Below are 13655 nucleotides of genomic sequence, written 5' to 3'. Positions count from 1 at the left end.
CTGTTCCTCATTATTCTGTGTTCCCTCCGTCCTGCTCACCATTGTTAATCCCACTGTGCTGGAGGCACCTCAGCTTTTTTCAGAGGTTCCTGTAAATTCACTGTGCTTTCATGGCACCTCTGTGACACCTGAGGAGGCAGAGGGAGAGGAAGTGATTGTCCTGGGTTTTGACAGCCCAGTTGTTTGTAGGCATTGCTGTGATTCCCAGTTCCTGTCACATCCTGGCTTGGATTGCAGCTGAGAGGGGACCTGGGTGTTTCAGTCCAGAGCTGCAGTTTGGAAAAGAAGCAGTCCTTTCCCAGTGTGTGTGTGACAGTCTGGCCAGGGCTGAAGGCTGAGCATCCTGTAAGATGCAGAGAGAGCTTGGTCCTGGCCAGGTTCTTCCAGCAGCCTATTCCACCATCTGCAGGGAATGGGGACAGAGGTTTCCAGACACTGCTCCAGTCCCTGCCCCTCTGTTTCTCACCAGGAGGGCCAAAGATCCCTGGAGACAGCAGTGTGGTTGCATAAGGAAGTGTGGTGTGAGTCACACGAGCAGGAGGCTATGGGAGAGCAAATGAAGAATTTTACAAGTTGTTCTCAACTCTGACACAGCTTTATTATGTGAGGGTTTGTCTTCCAGACTGAGAGTTCCAGAGGAGGTTGCAAGCTGTAAAAATGCTCAAGATAAGTGAATTATGTTCTCTACTTCCCCCAGCCCAGGTATGTCAGGTGGCATCACCTCACCAGTCCCACCAGCAGCACCAGTTCCTCCCTCCTGTGCTTCCCTCCAGTGAGCTATGGGGAAGGCAGGCAGCTGCTGGCCCCATGCTCTGCCTGTGAGTGCACAGCAGCAGAACAGCTGAGGCTCTGGGCTTCGGGGTGACTTGAGGCTGAAAAAACTCAACATGAGCTCTCAGTGTGCCAGTGACAGGACAAGGAGAAATGGGTTCAAACTGAGAGAGGAAACCTAGGTTAGCTATATTGGGAAGGAATTCTTCTCTGTGAGGGTGTAGAGGCCCTGGCACAGGTTACCCAGAGAAGCTGTGGCTGCCCCTGGATCCTTGGAAGTGGCCAAGGCCAGGTGGGATGGGGCTTGGACCAACCTGGTCTTGTCTATGGCAGGGGCTGGAACAAAATGGGCTTTAAGGTCCCTTTCAACCAAAAGCATTTTGTGATTCAGTGATTACATCTGTGTGTAAGAGGCCATTGTTCTTTTATCTTCAGTGCCATCCTTTTTGTCTTGGCTTTCTCTGTCCCTGGTCCCCTCTTCATTTAATTTGCCTTGGAATAGCAGGTAGCCAACCCCAGCCCATCCCCTGTGACCAATATTTTAAGAGGAGCTTCTGTCCCGGATTTTGGGGGATCCCAGCCTCTTGCATGGGAAGCATCTCCTTGCGGAGGTGCCAAAACTGACTTCCATAGGAGAAGTTGGTAGGTCCAGCCCAGAGAGGTGCTGGACAGCATTGCTGGGTGCGGTGGGCAGCTGCCACCTCTCTCCCAAGGGCTGGAGACCCTCGGCTAGAGGCCCCAGGGGCAGAGCCAGCAGCCAGTGGGACACAGCAGCCTTTGAAAGGAAGAGGGCATGGCCTGAAACAGAGGGATGCATTTGAGATGCCAGCACAGGAGCACATGGAGCTGCAGAAGTGCTTGAGTGAGACTGCCTGGTAGCCTGGGCTGAGTGTCATTCGGGTAAGGCTGGAGGTCCCCAGAGGTACAAGCAGTACTTGGATTTTTGTGGTATGTTCTGTTTTTTTTTTTCTCACCCCAGAAATCCTCAGGAACCCCTTCAGCTTTGCCCTTGCTCCCACAGGAGGAGGAAGACCCAGGGGACACAGGAGCAGCAACATTCCAGCAGGCTGAGCTCATGGGGCCAGGAGTCCTGCTGCCATGGATTGCCTTCCTCTTGGGCAACTGGCTGTCCAAAGAGCTGGGGGTTGGGAGTGAGGAAGAACCTCCTCAGTCATGACACAGCCACAGAGTTTCAGTTTCTGGTTATTACTGACTTGTACACAGAAGGAACTGAGAAACTGTGCTGGCCATTAGCAGTGATTGGGTACATTGGTACAAAGCACACTGCAGGAACAGTATTCCTGTTTTCAGTGTTGTCAATAATTCAGGTGTCTTCAGATTTAGTGAAAAAAGCATATTTAACATTTTTCTTCCCTTTTCTATTTACGAAATAATTGTGCTTCATACGTCACTTGCAAGTCACCAGTTGGCAGTGACTCTCCTGGTAGCTCCTGCTGGAGGCTCTTTCCTCTGTGAAGTCTGATTTGTGAGTTCATTTGCTAAGTAGTGGGAAAAAAGCTTTTATAGTTCAAAAGAGCCAGACTGATTTGCACTTGAAGGGTGATAGTGCAGCATTTGGCTTTTTCTGTTTTCTTAGGAAATTTGATTCCCAGTGTGTGTTTTTTTCATAGTTTCCTGGAACCTGGTGATGTGCTTTTAAATGTAAGGTAATATGAAAGAATGTTTTGGGTTGGAAGGGACCTTACAGACTATCTTGTTCTACCCCCTGCCATGGGCAGGGATACCTCCGACTGTCCCAGGCTGCTCCAAGCCCCAGTGTCCAGCCTGGCCTTGGGCACTGCCAGGGATCCAGGGGCAGCCACAGCTGCTCTGGGCACCCTGTGCCAGGGCCTGCCCACCCTCACAGGGAACAATTCCTTCCAGTATCCCATCCATCCCTGCCCTCTGGCAGTGTGAAGCCATTCCCTGTGTCCTGGCCCTCCATCCCTTGTCCAGCTCTCCTGGAGCCCCCTGAGGCACTGAAGGTGGCTCTGAGGTCTCCCTGGATCCTTCCCTTCTCCAGGTGAACACCCTCAGCTCTCCCAGCCTGGCTTCAGCACAGAGGGGCTCCAGCCCTCAGAGCAGCTCCATGGCTCCATAAAGATAAGAATCAAATGTAGAGATATATTGCACGAGTCTGGAGTCCTTTCTGACCTCCCGTTCCTTTCTCCTGTCCTTTCCTGTCAAGCGCATGGTGGGATGTGAGAGATGACCTGAAAGGCCAAGGATAACAATTCCAACCTGGGCACAGCAGGAGCAGGGTGGGAGCAGCTGCCTCACTGTGGGAATCAATCTCAGCAATGAGTCCTGCGTGCTGGCATTCAGCTTGGCCTTCTGATGTGTGCGTGGCAAACCCGACTTAATTCTGGGCTGGGAAGGAAATCCCTGAGCAAAGGAAAGCCTTGGGCAGGTATTCAGAGCCAGGTATTCTGTAGCCAGTACAATTCCTGAGTGGTGGAAGGAGGGGGATTCCCAGCTGGGGTGTGTTGTGTGAGATGTTTGAGTAATCTCCAATTGCACATTTGTTGGCATTTGTATTTCACCTGAGGAGGAGAAAGGTTAAAATTAATAGTGGAAAAATTTATGGAAGACCTTGAACATTCCCAGAGTTCTGACATGCTACAGGGAACTAGCAGAAATCAGGTTGGGCTGATGAGTTCTGAGCATCCTCAAGCTACACTGAAATACTGAAGATCCCTGTTTAAAATGTCATTGTATTTAAAAACATTGGGACACACACATGGAGATTTCTGTGCTGCTTCACAGAATCCCAGAATGGTTTGGGTGGGAAGGGGCCTTAAAGCCCATCCCACCCCCTGCCATGGGCAGGGACACTTCCCACTGTCCCAGGCTGCTCCAAGCCCTGTCCAGCCTGGCCTTGGGCACTGCCAGGGATCCAGGGGCATTGGGAGGCTGCTCAGGCACATGAGTGGTACCAGGACAGGAGTGCCCAGGGCTCAGCCCATGTCTGGTCCCAGTGTTTAATTGTAGATAATACCATCCCCTCTGGGGGGGCTGGAAGAGCAAAGCAGAGACAAAATGTGGGCAAATGAGAGAGATGTTGGTGATCAACTGATCTTGTATGGGAGACATCTGAAAACTTTGAGGAAGGATCTCTTCCTCCATGGGGTTCCCAGGATCACCTGTGGGAGCATCTGGTTCTATTGGAAAAGATCTTGGAGCAGGACCTTGTTCAAGTCTTGCTGCATGGCTTTTCCCTTCTTACAGATGCCCCCTGTGACCTCCCTCAAGCAGGGCAAAGCTGGCAGAAGGACCTGCTGGTTTTTCCTGGCACTTGGAGTGCTTGCACCCTGCCCCACCTCCCAGGCAGGACCCAATTGGATTTAGAGCTGTCTTCCTCCCAGGACCACAGTGATCTTCTCCAAACACTCAAGCTCCCTGTGAAGAACCTTCCCCAGGTCCTTGAACCACAATGACCAAGTCTGTCTTCCTTCAGCTCCCTCCTGCATTCCCCCAAAGTGTGGGTTTTGTGCTTGTGGGGCACAGGCTGATGTGTTCTTATGTGACAAGTCCTGGGTGCTCTGTTAGTGAGCAACCAAAAGGATTTGCTGTCTTCCCCTGATGCTGAATGTGGTTCCCAGCAGCTCGTGGAAAAGGCACGAAACAGAAGTTGGCAGGGATAGGGAGAGACTGGGCACTGGCCTCAGGGGTCTTGATTTTCTCCCCCTGTGTTCATACTGGAGTACCAATCCTGGAAATTAATTTTCTTAACTAAATTTATATAAGCTAAACTTCTGCTCTGGGTTGTCTCCTCTTTGCTGCAGGTGTGACTTGTGGAAGAACAAGAAGAGACTGAGCTGTGATTGAACCAGGAGGGTTTGGACGGTGTCTGAGGATGGTGAGTCCATGTCCTATTTCATCTCTACAAGATGGACATTGAAGGGCTGGGGTGTGTCCAGGGCAGGGAACGGAGCTGGGAAGGGGCTGAGCCCCAGGAGCAGCTGAGGGAGCTGGGAAGGGGCTCAGCCTGGAGCAAAGGAGGCTCAGGAGGGACCTTGTGGCTCTGCACAGCTCCTGACAGGAGGGGACAGCCGGGGGGTCGGGCTCTGCTCCAGGGAACAGGGACAGGAGGAGAGGGAACGGCCTCAGGCTGGGCCAGGGCAGGCTCAGGGTGGATTTTTGGGAAATTTCTCACTGAAAGGGCTGTCCAGCTCTGGCACAGCTGCCCAGGGCAGCGTTAGTGTCTCTGCCTGGATGAGTTTAACAGCCCTGTGGATGTGGCACTTGGGGACATGGGTTAGTGGTGGCCTTGGCAGTGCTTTGGGAATGGTTGGACTCATTGGATCTTAGAGAGCTTTTCCAGCCTTAATGATTCCATGATTCTGGTCTGCCTCTGTCCTCTGTGGGTGGTCTTGTTCTTTGTGTGTCCAAATCTTGTACTATTTCTAAATGTAGGAGAAGAAATACAAGTATGAGCAAGAAGAGTGCAGCAGTATTGTGTATTATATACTCTAATATAATAGAGAGGATTTGTCACTGTCATCAAGATGCTGTTAACAGGAAACATTTATTCCTCAATCTCTTATTGGAATATATTGGGGAAAAAAAGTAAAAAATACTGAAACCCCTTTCTGTCTCCCTGTACTACTGACATAGTCATCCAGTTTTTGTGGCTTACTGATTTATTTTTTCTTTAAAACATACTTCTGGGGTTTCTTATTGTGTTCCTCTGTTGCCTCTCAGTGAAGGATTTCACACCATGTTAATAACAGCTCTGGTGCCACCAAAGAAGAAGAAATTTCACAAGAATTAGTCACAGAAAAATGTGGTAGCAAAAAATCTGAACCACAGCCAAAGCAGCCAGATTGCTGATAAACTCGGATAAAGGGCCTCTAATACCTCCAGCAAGAAATAACCCAAAATACAAGGGATCTGCTGGGAGGAAAAAAGCTGGAGACTGGGAATGTTGATAGATATGCTGAGAGTGTCCTGAGGGGGTTAGTTTGAAGAGGGGTGATCTGCATGTGGGCTGTGGGTGGGCAGAGCCTGAACTTGCTGCAAGTGATATGGATCAGCACCAGCTCCGTGGTGTTGTGGGGGAAGAGGTGCTGAGGAGAACTGCAGAGACAGACAAAGGGCTGGAAATTCAGACTGAGAACATGAACATTTAGGTTAAACATGTTAGAAAAAATAAAAGATAAAAATCTGGCAGGGTGCTTGAGGAAATGGTGATGTCTCCTGAGGGTTTGTTCCCGATGTATTTTGTTAACTGGAATAGGAAAGGAAATGTGCTCTCTGCATCAGTTAAGCTCTCAGCTCCAGTAGTCACACACTGCCTTTTGCTGTAGCCCCTGTCCTCATGCTCCTTGGTGCTGCCTCAAGATCTCCTGTGCTTCTTGCTGGAAGAGCTGATCCCCATGCTGCAGGGTGAGGAACTTAGTCTGGGGTGAGGAGGTGAAAGTCCTCACCTTCCAAAACCTGAGAAAGGGCCTCCCACTTCAGCTTGGAGCTGCCCTGGTGTCACATTGGAGGTGTAAAACCCAACAGCTCCTCTGGGATTGAGGTGAGAGGGATGCAGATGTATCCAGATACAAATGAAAAAAAGGGAATAAACACATGGAAAATGCATCAAAAATCCCCCCCAGGAAACACAGAGAAGGTCAGACTGGGTCCCCTGAGGGCAAGGCTGGTCAGACACCGAGTGCCAGTGAGTGCTGCAGGGGTGTGTGACTCAGGTGTGTGCCCTCACCTGGCAGGACCTGCAGCTCAGGGACTTGGTAATCCAGCAACTATTTATTGATGTTTTATGAGCCCTTGGTAGGTTTTCCTTTCATGAATTCATCAGGCTTTTAAAAACCAGGTGAAGATTTGTAGTTGTGTCAGAGCTGTGCTGCCGAGCACCTCTTGCTTTGTTTTGAAACCAGCTCCGTGTTGTTTTGGCTGGTTCTTGTATTGGGAGTAACAATAAGGTGTGGTGCTGCCTCTGAGCATCTCCTGCCCTTCTGGATTTTGTAGATCTCCACACATGCCCCTTAGACATCTGAAGAGCTCTAGTCTTTTAAGTTCTTTGTAGCAAAGCCACCTTTAGTTCTTATCATCTGTCCCTGGACCTGTTTTTTTTTGGTTTTGTTTTTTGTTTTGGTTTTTTTTTTTTGGGCATGGGGGTTTGGTTTGGTTGGTTGGTTTTTTGTTGCTTTTCTGGTTGGTTTTTTGTTGTGTGGGCTTTTTTTGGTTTTGTTTTTGTGGGTTTTTTTGTTGCTGTTGTTTGTTTTTTGAGTACAGAGACTAGACTTTTGAATTTACTAAAATATATAAGCTTTTCTTTTCCCTGAACTCCTATGTCTGGACAGACCTCAACCCCGACCTGACCCTGCCCACCCTTAGGTGTAATCATCATTTGATTTCTTCTACACTAGAGGGTTTCCTTATCAGTACCCTAAGATACCTTTACTGTTTTGAAGGATCTTCTGAAAAGTTTTTTTAATATTTTATTAAAATGCTCATGTGATCTTTTTAAAATTTATTTTTTCACTTCAAAAAAGATAAACCAAGCACCAAAAGCCCCTCCCATTTCACCCACTGTTTTGGGAAGAGACTATGGGCTTTTTGTCTCCCATGGCAAGGGAGAGAAAGCAACTTGGTAATTGCAAGCTGTAGAAATAAGCACTTACCTCCACCCTCTTACCTGAGCTTCTGTCAGCAGAAGGCAGGGAGCTGATGGAAACTCCTGCCAGCCTCCTTGGAGTCCTTCTGTGACCTCTCTGGAGGGCTGTGGCTGCTGGCTTAGACACAGGGTGGGCTGGGGGTGAAGGGGTGCCTCGGAGCTGGCTGGATCCCTGTTCCCTGCTGTGTGCTTCCTTAATTCCCTGTGCTCACAGCAGGCTGAGACCACAGCACCAGTGTCCTGTAGTTGGCAAGGGCAGGCCCAAAAGCCTTGCCCTTATTCAGCAGCACCCCAGATGTGCCTCACCACCTGCTCTTCCCTTTCTGCTTCTCCAGATTCATGGTCTAGTGTTAACAGCTTGGCTTACATGACTCTTCCCACTTTTCCCCAAAACTAGCTGCTGATGGGAATGACCTTGAAGGCAGCACTAGTGCTGGGGTAATCCTGACTAATGGAGCCCCTAATGAGCACTTGGTACCTTAATATATTACTTAAAACTAATCTGGCAGGTGGGTTGGTGCAGGTGCTGTGCTGGCACTCGGTGCTCAGCTCCCACAGCAGCATTCCCTCTCCTGACTGCTGGCATACTGGCACTGTAGGCATCTGGTTCTTACCCTCTGGAGGGGCCCATGACTTATCTGAGGTGGGCATTGGCAGCCACCCCTCGTGCTGGTGCATGGAGTTGACAGCCCATGACTTGTGCCCTTTTGTGCCTCTCCTCAAAGGTTTCTTGCTGCATATTCAGTTCCATGCTCACCTCTGGGCACCTTTCTGAACAAATACCAAATGCAGTATTACAGATCTCTAAATTATTCTATCATCCTATCCAGATTAAAACATGACACCCACCATCCCAGTCCTGATTTATGGGGTATAAAACAGTAACTTCTGTTTGCACAGGTTTAAGGGCTCGTTTCCACCTCAGGCTAAGCACCCTTTCAGTTCTCACACAAACCTCCCTAGGCTTTGAGGAAATGAACTGTTTATGTAGGGAGACCTGAAACAAAGATGCCCTTTGTGCAACAGAAGTAGGGGAGGCAGAACAAGAAGTGCCTTTGGCCACAGCTCATCAGTCTCAGCACCAGCTTATGGAGAGAGAGGGAAATACCTGTCTGAGTGCAGCTCATCTCACCCAATGCAGGAATCTGCCTGGCAGAAATAGAATAAATTTTAACTTTTAGAATGAGATAAATTATGCAAGTCTCTCCCTTCCCCATCTCACCTGGAAAACAAGACCTAGATAACCAGTTCCTAGTTTGATCTTCACTGAAAAGAAATACTCAAACCTGGAGGGATCTATAGTAGAGTATCCTGATGGCCCCTCTACTGCTGGAGCCCCTGGCTATCAGACAGAGCTTCCCTGGCTCCCACTGACTTATTTCTCATGTCCTGGAATTCCCTTTCCAGGGCAGTCACCTCCTCCTGCCAATTTTTCTGTCTGTTTTCTCCAGCTGGAGGCGGATCAGGCCAGTCTGTGCAGTGGATGTGCTACCAGGGACAGGGTATTCATGCAGATTTCTGCCAGCCCTTGCCTTCACTCCCCTCCATCTGTGCTGGAGTGAGGAGAAGTTCACTCTTAATCTATAGAAGGGATGGGTGTGGTGCCTTCTACCTAAGGAGAGAACAATTTTATTTGTGTTTAGCCAAAAAGACATAAAGCTACACTGGGATTGGGAATGGTGTGCATGTCTGTGGAAGGCTGAGTCAGGTGTGCTGGCAGCTCTCTACAATCAAAGGGACCAGTTTTTCTCTTAGAATCATGGAATGGTTTGGGTTAGAAGGGACCTGGCCAGGTGGGAATTAGCTGCACCCTGGCTCACACTTTCCCAAATTTGCAGAAAGCTGGACCTGCCACTGGCAAAATGATTTGTTTCAGGATGCTGACTGGCTCCAGAACACAAGAGATATTTCAGCATCCTGATGCCCATCCTGTGCTCCCAATGCAGATTCCTTGGGCAAGTTGGACCAGATGTTCCCTGTGAACCCTTTGCCATGGGCTGGGTTCCTGGTGCATGTATGTGTGTCTCCATAAGGAATATCATCTCCTTTGGAGGCTGCAGGCTGGCCCCTTGAGTGCCAGTCCTATCTTTGCCAAGCACTGTATCGTCTCCAAGCCTCTAAATCCCTTTTGGGACCTTCAGGAGAAGGCTGCAAGCTGTTTACCTGCAGTGTGGATCCAGGAAGGGTGGGAGGAGCAGCACAGGAACAGTGGGCATTGCTGGTGGGAGGGAAAAGGGGCAAATCACTGCCAGCTGCCCTTAAGAACATGCTGCCCGCATTATATTTGCCTCCTCCTCCTCAGAATTGAGAAACACTTGTAACGGTGGTTGGGAGATGATGAAGGAGATTTCTCTCTCTGACTACATGAACACACACACTGAGAACACTCAGAGGAGCCCAGTTGTGTGAAATAACCTTCTCTTCCTCTGTGATTTGTGACAGTGGAGAAGAGAGCCCAGCTGGGGAGGCATCCGAGGTGGCATTTAGGAATTCCCTCTGGCTAAGCCAGCTAAGGAGTCTGGAGCACTCTGCAGTCCTGTGCTGGGCTGCCCAGCACCACTCCTGCCTTTGCCCAGGTCACTGGAGGGAAAGGAGGGCAAGTATTTTGGGAACTCATGAAGGAAGTGAAAGCAGAGTCTGTATCAAGTTCCTCTTGAAAGTCTGTGAAGCCACTGAACTTCAGAGCAACGTTTCTGCTCTGCACTAGGCTCAGTGCTTGGGTAGAAGTTTCTAAGTAATGTGTGAGTCTTTTTCTGATACTAAAAGTGCAAAAATATTTCAGTGAAAGCAGAAGTTCTATTTGTGAACATTCAGGTCAGCTTAGGTTGGAAATTCAGAGTACTGATCTGAAGAGCAGTCCTTTAACTCTGCACAGCTGCAGCTTAAGGGGGTTACAATGCAAACAATCCTTGTGCCAGGCCCTGAACTGAGCCTTGGCCCTAAAAATCTTACTGTTGGTTGGAGCAAACCTCTTACCTACCTTGTCTGTGGTTTTGTTCATTACAGACTCTGTTCTTGCGCTGTGTGCTCTTAACAGCAATGTGTACTCTCAGTCTGCCCAAGAGAGTCCCGGACTTCAGCTGTTTCCCAAATGTGCTGTGTTGCTTTTCCCCTGATACATGTCAAAAACCCAATAAATATTTGCTTTCTAGTGTTTCTAGCCACACTTTCTCTCCAGTATAAAAGGTTCCTTCAGCTTTAGCTGCTCTGGTTTCTCTCAGCATTCCCTCCAGTGACCCAGGCAAAGGTCACCTGCAGGGAGCAGGACACTTCTCCTGCCACTCACTTTTGGCCAAGACAAATCTGTAACCTCATCCATAACCTTCTGTCCTTATGTGTAAGCCTCTGTTTGTGTCCATAACCCTATATTTTTGTGTTCTGGTTTGTGGGTGCCAACTGGTTCAAGTGCCCCAAGGATGAGCAACGCCTGACACTCACCCACTATGTGCTCCATGTAAATGGTGGAGTGGGGCAAAGCAAGGGTGAAATGGGATTTCATGGCTTATCTGCAGGTGTGGCTATGTGTTCATCTAAGTCTTCTATCCTAAGTAGTGAAACTGGTGTAACCATGTGAGTCTGGGGGATTCTTTTGCCAGCAAGGGAGCTCATGGAACTGAATTTTGCCCTGCAAATAACAGTGAGCAGCATGTCTGGGTATCACAAAGCTGTCCCTTTAGTCGAGGCAGCTCTGAATATGCTAACCTTGAACAATTTTGCAGAGAAATGCTGAAGACTTTTATCTGACTCAAGAAAAGCTCTTTGAGATCCCATTGGTATTGCTGGGAAGAGCAGTCTGTGGTGTCTTTGGGGCAAACACATCTAAGATGAGCTCAATGGCTACAGGCTGTGCTCTGTTTGGATTTGTGTTGTGGGAGCAAAAAGCTGATGTGATTTGAGCCATTTAGTGGGGCCTTTGAGGACTGATGAAGGGTCAGGTTTTAATTTTGCATTCTAACAGAGATTCTCCCTCTGCTGGGGGCAGAATAGCAGCTGATGGTAGAAATGAAGATGGGGCTGTCCAGGAAGCTGCTTCTCTGGTTGCTGAGATAGACTGTGACCTGGGAGCTGTTTGCTCCTGGGCTTGATGAACAGCAGGTAGTAAAGGTGAGCTTGTAGGGGGCTGGTGTTGGGAGGTTGGGTGCTCAGCCACAGCATTTCCTGCGCACACGGCCTTACCCTGTGTCTGTATTTCCAACGGGAGCTGGGGAAAGTTCACATGGGAGCTAAGCGTCCAAGTGGTCATTGAGTGGTCCACTCCAGAGCCCAGGCTCCAGCACACAGGTGCTGGTGGGACATCTGACTAGTCCCTATGCACATGAAGCTCCTGGAAAGGTGGACTTTTCATCTTGGGACTGTTGAATCACTATTCAACATGGTGAATGCAGCAGGACAGCCCCCTTATCCTCACCTCCCGCTCCAGGCACGGAGGACTGCTGGAAGACAGAAGGCTCAGGGGTGCAGTCGCACATCCTGGCTGAGCTTCTGGAGCAGGGCAGGTGCCGGGGGCTGGACATTGGAGTGGGGGGCTGGGGACAGAGGCCTCAGGGCAAAGGGGTTGATGCTGGGGTGGAGAGGTCAGCACAGGGATGAAGGGCTCAGGGCAGAGGGTTTGATGCCGGGGCGGAGGGCTCGGAGCAGAGGCCTCGGTGCTCGTGTGGGGTCAATGGGCTCCGGGGAAGGCTCCGTGCAGGGCTCGCGGTGCCGGGCACGCAGCCGCCTCCCCGCTATTGTTGCCGTCGCTCCCAGCGCCGCCATCGGTGCGGCCCGAGCAGGAGCCGGCGGGAGCAGCGCCCCGGGCCGGGAATGCCGCTCCCGGCCGAGGAACGGGCCGTGCCCGCAGGGCCGCCGCCCGCTCCATTTTCTGTCTCCCCGTCACCGAGACGCTCAGATGGCAGAGCGGCGCTCGGCGGTCCTGGGAGGGAGGTGGAGTCTGCCCATCCTCCGCCCGCCCTCCCTCCATTGTCGGCGGCGGCGCCGGCACCTGCTCGGGCTGCCGGCGGCCGGGATGCTCCTGCCCTTCCTGGCGGAGCGGGGACGCTGCCGCAGTGCCGGGGCCGCAGCTCGCAGCCGGAGGGAGGAGATGCTGCTTGTGCCTGCCCGGCCCTGCTGCCGTCTCGGGAAATGAACATGAGTCTGCCAGGCCGCGTCTCCTGCTCCATGCTCAACTGCTTTGTAAGTGCTGCTTTTTATTCTCCTTCTCTCCTCCGTGGAAGCGGGGCCGTAAGCCAGCTGCAGTCTCCAACTCGCATGCCGGTGGAGGCATCCTCTGGATCGGCCCGGGGAGAAGGGGGACCCCCTTTCTTGGCTCTCACACGCTGCCGGAGGACGGCGCGGCCCGTCCCTGCTGCCCCGCCGGGCCCAAGGGCACAGCAGTGCCCGGCTGAGCCCTGGCCGCTGGGCTGGGCCCCGCAGGCTCTGCACCCTGCCTGGAGCTGGGAATTACCGTGCTGGAGCAGCCAGACCCCGAGCCCCCGCCCCTCACTGCCCGCGGCCCTGTGGGACCCCTCCGGTGCGGTGCTGGGCTGTGCGGGGTCCTGTGCTCGGCGCCTTTTTCACCTTCAGCGAGAGGGGTTTTCCTGCTCTGAGCCTTCTTGCAGGCCCACCCTCAACCCCCCAGGGCACTCCTGGCCAGATGGGCTCCGAGGGCTTCAGGAGGCTTGTGGAGAGAGCAGCGTGCTGACCCCCACGCTGCTGGTAGCAGGGATGGGGCCGTGGCAGGAGGGGATGCTCAGCCTCTGCCTGCCCTGTGCTGCAGGCGAGGAGGGACTCAAGGACACCCAGGCGGGTGGAGAGCTCAGGCTGTTCTGTTCCAGTTCCTGCTGCTCCCTGGGATTTCTCTGCGAGCTGCAAAGTGAGGATGGGAGAGCATCTCTGCTTCCTGGCTGCTGCACCGGCACATGGGCACGCACCTTCTCTTTGTGCTCTTCTGGGCTGGTGCCTCAGCCTTGGAGTGAGCCACTGGCAGGAGGGGCCCCAAGGCCCCCGTGGTCTCCAGTGAGCATTGGCTGCTGCTGGAGATGGTGCTGTGCTCTGTGTCCCTCACAGCATGGTGACAGGGGCAGTGCCTTTGCCTCCAGCTGCGCCTGAGGCTGAGTTTTATGAAGGCTCTAACAGCATGTTACATGCATGCAGGTTCCTTGGATGTGGGGTGGGAGGGGTCTGGCTGCCCCTGTCTGACGTTCTGGGAGCACCTCAGGCCAGGCTCTTCCTTCAGGCGCTGAGGCTTTAGCACCTCTCAGTAACACAAGAGGATTCAGCA

General features: G+C 51.6%; 1 protein-coding gene across 2 annotated transcripts in view; it reads left to right on the top strand.

The window, feature by feature from the left end:
• The window catches only part of MTMR4 (myotubularin related protein 4), a 55413-nt gene that overhangs the window by 15207 nt on the left and 26551 nt on the right, over nucleotides 1-13655 (top strand). The window contains exon 2 of one of the 2 annotated variants that reach the window (XM_021540389.2): nucleotides 4557-4630. In XM_021540389.2, the coding sequence (XP_021396064.2) occupies nucleotides 4628-4630 (3 nt within the window). In that variant the 5' untranslated portion in view covers nucleotides 4557-4627. Of the gene's footprint in view, nucleotides 1-4556; nucleotides 4631-12332; nucleotides 12569-13655 lie in introns of those variants that run through there. The other variant, XM_021540388.2, reaches the window with a different exon arrangement.

This window comes from Lonchura striata, chromosome 20, assembly GCF_046129695.1.
Source record: "Lonchura striata isolate bLonStr1 chromosome 20, bLonStr1.mat, whole genome shotgun sequence".
NCBI classification, from domain to species: Eukaryota; Metazoa; Chordata; class Aves; order Passeriformes; family Estrildidae; genus Lonchura; species Lonchura striata.
This window is presented reverse-complemented; position numbering and strand designations above follow the sequence as displayed.